The 9,424-nt window shown below is 45.7% G+C and overlaps 1 protein-coding gene across 1 annotated transcript; it reads right to left on the bottom strand.

Moving 5' to 3' along the window:
- Nucleotides 1-44: 44 nt before the first annotated feature.
- On the bottom strand, nucleotides 45-8,967 carry emilin2b (elastin microfibril interfacer 2b). The gene is made up of 8 exons (XM_068710326.1): nucleotides 8,963-8,967; nucleotides 8,849-8,920; nucleotides 8,568-8,693; nucleotides 7,011-7,192; nucleotides 5,247-6,902; nucleotides 794-991; nucleotides 329-445; nucleotides 45-70 (listed from the first exon to the last, which is right to left on the bottom strand). The coding sequence occupies exons 1-8, from the start codon at nucleotides 8,965-8,967 to the stop codon at nucleotides 45-47; spliced, it is 2,382 nt and encodes a 793-aa protein (XP_068566427.1).
- Between the last annotated feature and the right edge of the window lie 457 nt (nucleotides 8,968-9,424).

Below are 9,424 nucleotides of genomic sequence, written 5' to 3'. Positions count from 1 at the left end.
AGACTACGACACAGTGACGACGATAAAATACTAAAAACAGCATTCTAGAAACAGAACACCTCCACAACATCTGCATGTTAGCGACAGAAAATGAATTGATCGATTAAAGTTCAAGCAATCTGTGAAGCTAATGTGACAAACATTCTTTTCACTATTGTATACAGAATTGTTTATTGTTCAGAATTGTACATTTTATGGCCTTAACCATCAATCAGTTATTTAACAAAAGGATGAACAACAACAGAGCAAACTGACATTCACAGTTACCAACTGGAGTAAAATGCAGGTTTCATGCTGCGTTGTTCGGGCCAGTGAGTGCTAACGTTACCTGTGAGAGCGTCGTAGTGTCCTCCATCGTTGACCAACACCTTGTTGAATCGAATGATCCCAACCTCTCCCTGGAACGGGGGAAGAGTCAGACCAGCGGAGAACGACACCCTCTCACCTGGACACGGGACGGGAAACATGAGCTGACAAACGTTATGTTAACAGAGGCAGGAACCTGTGTGATGATTAGACTTCTGACCTGCCGCTGGCTGTGGTGACAGTCTGTGGGGCATGTTCACACCTGCTGATCGAATGAACAATGTTTTCATCCGCTCTGGAGAGGCTCAAGGTTTGATGCAGCACAAAAAAAAGAGTTAAAGGAGCATCTACCTGAGATGACCAGCGTGTTGGGTTTTAGCAAATTGGTGGATTTGACTGAGGAGGTTATGAAATAAAACAAGAAATACATGAAATGATCCTGATGATAACATGAGGAGAGTGCAACATGTGGTCGTGTGCGTCTCACCTGGAGCTCCGGCGAAACCCTGAATGGGCATCATGCTGCCGTCTGTCCCTTTGGGCAGCTTGGACGAGGTCATCCTGCCGGGGGGTCCCGCCTCTCCGGTCTCCATCATAGGTGGCTGCTCCAGGGGAGCAACCGGCCCCGTGAGGCTCTTGCTTGAACCCTGGAGAGGTCCGGCGTCCTCCGCGGCAACCCGACCACCTGAAAAAGACAGACGGAGTGAGCGATGGCTGCAGGTCACAGAGAGACAGATGTTTGGAGGCTGTAAATCAACCTTCAAGTTATGACAAGTTAAAGCTATTCTACTGAGGATGAAGGAAACATTACATACACATAACAGAAACAGGGACGTGTAACCCTAACCTTTACCCTCCAAACAAGAGTGGATGGCATGGATAACACCTTCTGTCATGGTTTATGTGAACACTATACTGAAATATTGTGCAATATTGATAAATATCATGCTAGCAGATTCAGGTTTTCAAGAGTTATTCAGAAATATGTATCTCACTCTCAACTTCACTCTATTCATTCTAACGGGAGAGATTTGTTTTAGTGTTTAGTGGAGGGCTTTTGCTTTTGCGTGACCCAGTCAGACACTCCTCCTCCTACAGTTGACATAAAGCATGTCCAAAGTGTCCACAACTTCTTGATTATGTAGTTACTCATTTGCACCAACAAATGTCGACAAACCTCATAACAATGACATCTAATTATCTTCTATGTTGTGTTTTCACTTTTCAAGAAACATGCCATTGTGTTTAAGTGCGTGGCTTCTGTCGACTGTTATCCGAGCCTGTTATTATGGACATAAACAGAGTAAATGACAGACCACTGCCACTCCTCCCGTCACACGGCGATCAGCTCTGAGCTCCACGCACCGCCGCATTCCTGAGAACCACAGCTGAGGGGGAACCCTGGCTTCCATCAACAGATCGGCCCTCCTGGCTGGGGGCACAGCGGGACAACAGGCCCCAAGGGCTCCAAAAGGTAACGAGCAGCACATAAAAGGCATACCGGCAGCATACCAAAGACACGGCCACATGTTCAACCACCCCCCTTCACCCCAGAGGAGAAGGATCATTTAGTATGGACGCCAGAAAAGGTCTGCCTGTTAAACACAACATGTGGAAAGGGGGCCGGTGTGGACCCATAAAACCGCCCATGGGGGTCCGTATACACACACACATGCATGCTTATGTTCCACTGGGCTGCGTTTGTTAGTGGTGTCGCTCCTCATATAAAGTGAGGTACGCTGAGCACTCTTTGATGGGAGGGATTGAAAACCGCTTTCAGACCTAGTGTTGAGCATAAATGAGTCAAACACAGGATGTATACGCAGGCTGCGTGGGGGCAGTCGTCACGATGAAAGAGGCGAGCCGTAAACAAGTGCAGCTGGCCGCCGCAAGTTTTGCATCCTTCCAGCAAAGCAGCATGGGAAACCCTTCTGTCGTTAGTCACAGAGACCCCGACAGTTCCGGGATACAACAGCCCCGTGTGCCACTTTCCACATTACACACCACATGACAGGGACTGCAGCTTGGTTAGACTTCATGACTCACGAAAAAGATTTTGATTTAAGAATCAATAAATCCAGCCTCAAAAGATTAAAGGGAAATGATCAGCCACCAAACACTCGGGGCTTCATTGTTCTTGAGGGAGTTCTGTCGGGTTTCATCTTGTCTTGGGTTCATGGGGTCATCATGATTGACTGCTGAGCAGAATGCGTCACCCTTAAAGCGACCTTATCTCCTGTAGGGTCATTGACCTCACCACAGAGCATTGTCAGAAGCAGGGGAGCATGCGGTTTTATCTCAGACCCGGCCCGTAATAGAGCTCTAGGGCGCCTTAAGTGGGTTGAGACCACCGTGTCGAACACAATGAGCAGGACGGGCTTTAACACACGTTAAAGGATTAGGATCATCTTACATCTGCACACCAACACACTGAGGAAGTGGCTCTTACTAGTGTTTGGCTCCACGTATGCAAACACCGGTCATACTCTTTATTTTGTGATTTGCACCGTTATCATTGAAAAGAAAAAATTGCAAAAACAAAAACTATTATAAGCATTCCTTTTAAAATAATCTTAATATTTTTTCTAATAAGTTACTCTTTAGAAAATGGGTTATTCATTTTAACTAATGGCTTTATTCATAAAAATATAAAAATATTGACGAATAAATATTATTTATTATACATAAAATCATTTACGTATGTTACTTTTTATATTCTTTAAGTGTTCATCTTTTTAAATAGTGGTTCAGTTCAGGTGGACTCTAATGGACCACCTTCCTGCAGAACATCTGGACCAAAATCTACTTATTAAGGTGATAATATCTACAACTCCAGACTTGATGAAGATTTTTCATAACCTGGCGAAAGTTGCTCTTGTTATTAGACTATAGGCGATCTATGAAGCATTATTAAATGGTTGATTGATCATTAATAAAACTAACTTTTAAACCTTTTACAGTGCCTTGCTAGAAAGTGGTATCTATTTCCGTTTCAACGTCAATACTTGACTTTCATGCACATTTCAGTTCAATTATTAATTCATTAATAGTTCACTTGCAGCAGCTGTTGTGCACTGGAGAGCCACTGTTTCAAGCAAAACCTCAGTGGCTTATGTATTTCTGTCATGTTGTGTCAACAAGCCATAATAAATCAAAATGAGAACGTCACGATTAGCGCTGAAAGCAACAAAATCATGTCAAGAAAGACATATTACCATCTGCCTTGGTCCCTTTACTGACCCTCTCATTTAAGGTTACCAGCCGGTATGACGTCATGGTGAACATGTTGACTAATGGCCTTTGCAGCTTTTAGCGTTCACACTGTTTATTTCACCAGGAAAGGAACTCAGCCATGCAGGTAAAAAGAAGTGAGAGAACTGCAGATGGACTAAAGAGTCAGGAGTGACAATAAGAAGTGAAGACGTTGTTTTAAATGTCAGTCCTGCAGCATCTCATCCAAACACACTCTGATACAAAGTGCTTCCTGTGATAAGCTGTGTGGCGGTCTCTCTGTAATGGACTCGCCCAAGCAGCATTTTCCACTCTCCTCAGATATGCAGGGTGTGTGTGTGTGTGTGTGTGTGTGTGTGTGTGTGTGTGTGTGTGTGTGTGTGTGTGTGTGTGTGTGTGTGTGTGTGTGTGTGGAGGAGGAGGAGGGGGGGGCAATAGGATGAGGCAGCTGGCAGGGCAAAGACGAACAAGGAGCCAGAGCTTTAACATCAAGAAGCCTCCTGGAAACATCACTGAGCCCGAGTGGAAATCATGAATAACTGTGCAAAACTTTCCAATGACAGAATGATGAATTAAACGCCACATTATGACAACAACCACAGGGTGGAGCGGCGACATGTCCCAGTCATCACAGACCGAGCTGCAGAATCGGACACACTCCAACTTGCTCACCTCCCATGAGATTCTGGACCGGATCGTACGCTGCATCACCTGCCACATAAAACTAGCTGGTCCCAGAGGAGGAGAGCTGGCCCGTAAACATCATGGGCGTGCCTCTAGAGTCAGAGATGTCCAGCTCGGTCTCATAGGCAGCATTAATATGCAGACTCATACGAGAAATATGTGACATATGCACCAGTATGAAAATCTGTTCCCAGCATATGATCATCCTGTTGTTCTCATATTTTACACCCCAAAAACAAACTTCATACCCATACAGTTTATGGACACATAAATGCACACTTGCACAAAAAAAAGCCAAGCAAAACATATTTCTTTATGCCAAGGCATTGCTCAACACAAGTGGGGTTTATTAAATCAAGCATGTGTCTTTAATCAACCCTGCCTCCTGTAACTGAGAACATGGGTAGATGAAAATCAAACTTCCTCCCACTCCAATATCTCAGCCTCTCCAATAAACAAACTAAACAAACGGACTTCAGTCCAAGCAATGATCTCAAAGGGTTGGGAAAAATGACAGCTATTTGATTGATCTCAAGATTATACTATTTCTGCGGATAATAAATCTGATTTAAACCTGGAAACATGTATTGAAAGCGAGATGGATGTAGAGCCAACTCTAAAAATGGGCAAAGAGGTGGATCGTTGGTGGAGCTGAGGAGACAGCTAGCAGCTGACGACCTGAGACGGCACTCAAAGCAGCCACACCCTTCATTTTACCAAACTTAAAGCCTAAATATAATTTAAACGTATAGTCGTCATGAACGGGGATATTAGCTAGAGACCAAAACTTATTTTTGTACCTGTAACCTGTAACATTTTAACATTGAAGTCAATGGGGATTGACTCACTTTTGGAGCCAGCCTGTAGTGGCCATTTGAGGAACTGCAGGTTTTTGGCATTTCTGCATTGACTTTATTTTTCAGCACCAGAAGTTGAGCAAGAGTAAGTTTTATTGCTAAGGGGTTATGTCATAATCATTCATACATCGAGGCGATAAAATGGGTCAGTCTATGTTTGCATCTTACCCGTCTTCCCAGGATTGCTGTTTGTTAGCGCCTGAAGGTCTCTGGCTACATTAGAGATGTGGTTCTGGAGGTTCACACAAGTTCCCCTCAGTCCTCCAATATCACGGGCGTGAGCTCGAACCGTACCATTCAGCTGGTTGACACAAGTCCACAACCCAGTGACGTGTTTGTTCAGCCCCTCTTTGATCCTCTGGAGGCTACTAGAGATGGGGTCCAGCCGGCCACATAAACTCTCCACACTAACGATGCGGCTGTCCATGTGTGCAATCGCCCTCCCGACATCTTCAGTCTGCTCCCTGCAGTGGTCCGCCTCGGCTTTCACCTCCCTGCCCAACTCGTCCAGATGGCTTCTCAGCTCCCGATGCCGAGTTTTGTGGAGCTCCAGAAGGTCCTTGGCCTCCTGCTCGGCCCCCGTTTTAACTTGACCCCATGTGGAATTAAGAATCAGAGACACCTGAGACTGCTGGTGGACGGCATCCGATAGCGTGTCCTCCAACTTGCCGGCACGTCCTTTCAGATTGCTCAACTCGCCATGTAGGTTCTCAATGCTGGTGCTGAAGTTGAGGAGTTGCCCCTCCATGGTCCCGAGGCCATTTATTCTGGCTTTTAGACTAGTCTCCATAGCATCTATAGCAGTTCTGCAGCTCTGGAAGTTTTTTTGGCTGATGTTTTCCACAGCAGTCAGAAGACCACCAGATGGGGAGTTGTTGCCTGTATCTACCAACCTGGTGGTGAGTCGGTCTTCCATGGAGGCCAGCTCGTCCTCCAGAGTGTCCCTCAGGTCTTTGATGGCCTCTGCCTGTTGTTTCTTCAGCCTCTCCTCCACAGAGAGACACTGGGCAGCTTCAGTCTTCTCAGATGAGTTCAGACAGATCTCAAGGTTCTCCACAAGACGGACGCCTCCCTTTCCTGGATCAACCAGCTTGGTCTTAAGCTCCTGGATCTCGCTGCGGAGGTCACTTTCTTTTGAGTCCATGAGCTCTGCCAGGCTGAGGTAGTTGGTTTCTTGTCCCTCACACTGCTCCTGAACCGACATGATTTTATAATCGCACAAGTTCTTCATGTCTGCCAGTTTGATGTCCATGCCCTCCATTAACTCCTCTCTCAGCGCGCGGATCTTCTCATCCAGGTAGGCGCGCAGGTCTGCATCCCTGGCTGGGGGAGCGGGAGGGGGAGTGGACAGCTGGTTGTGGGAAGCCTCCATTAACAGATGAAGCTGTCCGTCGTGGCGGTCGACGCGACCCCGCAGGTCATCCAGGGTATTGCTTTTGGACTCCAGATCGTCCGCGACCTGGCTGATCTTGTTCATGACCTCGTCCATCTGCGTTGTCTCGCTCCCAAAAGAGAAGTCCTGCACCTGAACGCTGTGTGTCTCCGCGCCTCTCGCACTGGCAGGCTGTCTGTAGTTATTCAGCAGCGTGAGCAGCATTTTACTGGCGTCCTCTTGAAAATCCAGTCTCAGATTGGAGGACATGTCCGTCATTCTCGCCTGCATGTCAAGGACCATCTGGGATAGCTGCTGCACCTCCTCCTCCAGGTGTTGCGCACTTTGAGATCCTCCATGACCCCCCGCTGGCTTGAGACCCGTCTGACCTCCAAACCGCCCCTCCCCTCCCCATGGATGGTTCCTCTGGGTCTCTGTGCGCTGCTCTGGAGCTGTAGAAATGACAGAAAGGGGGATGGGAAGCAGGAACATGAACGCTTTTATTTCTCCAGCAGTTACTTGCGTAACTTTTCTTTAGTTCTAACCATGTCTTCTTTCACCTTGTGGGACCGGAGTATGTCCAGAGGCAGAGGGAGCGTGAGGCAAGCGCTCCACTTGGAGCAGTTTGATGTCTTTCACCTCCCAGCAGTCGTGGCCCTGGTACCCCGGGCAGCACCTCCACTCCAGCTCCGTTACAGTCTTGTACGCGATCTTATACGTGGGCCTGAAGTGTGTCTGATATCTGGAAGCATTTAAAACATGAACACAAAATTCACAGATGCTGCACAATTGTATGTTTTATAACTTGTTAGTATATTAGCACTAATAATAATAATAATTCTGCTTGTTAGACGCTTAATGTAAGACTTTGTGCAACTCTCACTCTCAGGAATACAATGACAAATAGCACAATAACATCTGTTTGTTAACTACTAAGACAAGATGAACACCAGAGTAATTTGCATCTAATGAACCAGGAAGGCTTGGCAGGAAGCAGCTAAGACTTCTCACCACTTCAACTCGTGAGGACACTGTTGGCCCACATGGTCCTGCCACTCCATGATTAACTGCATCTCACAAGTGTGTTTGTTGCACAACGAACGCTGAAGCAAAACAAAGTCAGAGTGATGTCTTTCGATGTTTGCCTGTCAGGAAGATTCAACACAGATGCCTGAATAATCTTTTTGATTTCCAAGTGAAAGTTTTAGGATTCTTCTATAATGAATCTTCTTCTGTTAGAGAAGCCATTGATTACATGACAGAAATACCAAAGTGCACTGTAATCCAGTAGAGGAATGTAACAAAGTACATTTACACAAATACTGTACTTTAGTACAATTTACCTGATTCAAATGGATGCTACATTATACTTACATTCCAGTACATTTTGGGTGAAAATGCTATTTTTACTACATTTATTTGAGAGCTTCTTTGAGAACTTTGCAGGTTCAGATTATCAAAACATGTAAATCAACTAATAAATTACATTTTTAGAAATACCCAGAAGTATATATATAGTAGCTGGAACTAGAGCCATCTTCTCCAATCCTTACGCATTAATGCATCACTAATTAAAATCCAGTAATATTGTTCTGAAATTAACAATTTTGCATAATGAGAAGTTTTACTTTTGGTACTTTATGTATATTTTGTGAACAATACTTTTATACTGTAACTTAAGTGAGATTTTAAATGCAAGTTGTTTACTTGAAAGAGAGTATTTTTACACTGTGGTACTTTCACTTAAGTAAAATATGTGAATACTTCTTCCACCGCTGCAGTAACTGAAATAAGGACTCAGTTCAAGTATAACAATGTGTTAGAGGGTTTCAGCCTCACAGAAGACAAGTAATCTAAACTAGAATACAACTTAAAGTATAGAATGACAAAACAGCTGTAAGAACATAAACCAGAACTGAGGGGATTTTGGAGGAGCCGCTCTGTCCTTCACCTCACGCGCACATCTGAAACATCTGCCAAGACCAAGAGATCCTTTTTTAACATCAGTCCACACTGTATGATGATAGACCCGTACCGCCTCACACTGCTAAACAATAATAACACAAATAGAAGAACACCCGCCCTCCACCCTGCGTCCTGGACTTCTGGGAACTTACATCACTTGTTGCACACAGTTTGGCATCTCCGGTGGACACGGCAAAACCTCCGGCTGCACGAAACTGTCCGTGCCTCCAACGACCGCACAGCTCACGTTCTTGTGCACAACGTAGGCGCACCAGTTTCTGCAGAAAAGAGCGGCAGTGCCTTTTCATTTCATGGATCGCTTTTCCTCAAGTGACCGAATGAGTTTACGCACAGAACAGGAGACGCGTGAATGAGTCAATTAAATGGAGTAGTTCATTAACAATTAAGCATGACGCAAACGTTCGTGACTCACTTGTTTCTCTGTCGTGTTTCGGTGCCGGGATATCTTCTTCCCTGAAACATAGCAGGCTGGAGAGGTGATCCGCTGATGAGAGGAAACGCGATTAAAAAGAGAATAAGTCCGCACTTCATGGTTGAAAGATGTTCCCCCAGCGGGCTGTCCGGTGGTGGTGGAGGTCTGGGTGTGCGCTGTTCGCTGTGTGGAGCTCGGCTCAGACCTACAAGCTCCTTCCACAGTCCTTGGATGTGACGCTTCGGGACCCCATCCAACACTGACGGATGCCTTTTTCCGTTCTCTCTCTCTCTCTCTCTCTCTCTCTCTCTCTCTCTCTCTCTCTCTCTCTCTCTCTCACACTCTCTCTCTCACACTCTCTCTCTCACACTCTCTCTCTCACACTCACACACTCACACACACACACACACACACACACACACACACACACACACACACACACACACACACACACCTCTCTTTCGGCAGCCACAAACACAATGTCATAGAATTACGTGATTTCCGGAGGCCTGAACTTGGGTAATGATTGTCTTTGTTTCGGAGAGGAACCGTAATCATCGCGTGCGTAAAATGCGC

The sequence above is a fragment of the Cebidichthys violaceus genome, unplaced genomic scaffold, assembly GCF_023349555.1.
Source record: "Cebidichthys violaceus isolate CVI_PGR_0920_01 unplaced genomic scaffold, fCebVio1.0.p SCAF_15, whole genome shotgun sequence".
Classification (NCBI taxonomy): domain Eukaryota; kingdom Metazoa; phylum Chordata; class Actinopteri; order Perciformes; family Stichaeidae; genus Cebidichthys; species Cebidichthys violaceus.
Note: the sequence above shows the minus strand (reverse complement) of the source record. Positions and strands in the feature narration are given on the sequence as shown.

Excerpts from the sequence above, each read along its gene's own strand:
- emilin2b (XM_068710326.1), bottom strand. Across the intron at positions 6,903-7,010 it reads ACATACTCCGGTCCCACAAG|CTCCAGAGCAGCGCACAGAG; the intron begins GTGAAAGAAGAC and ends TCATTTCTACAG. Across the intron at positions 446-793 it reads GGGTTTCGCCGGAGCTCCAG|GTGAGAGGGTGTCGTTCTCC; the intron begins GTGAGACGCACA and ends TCCCGTGTCCAG.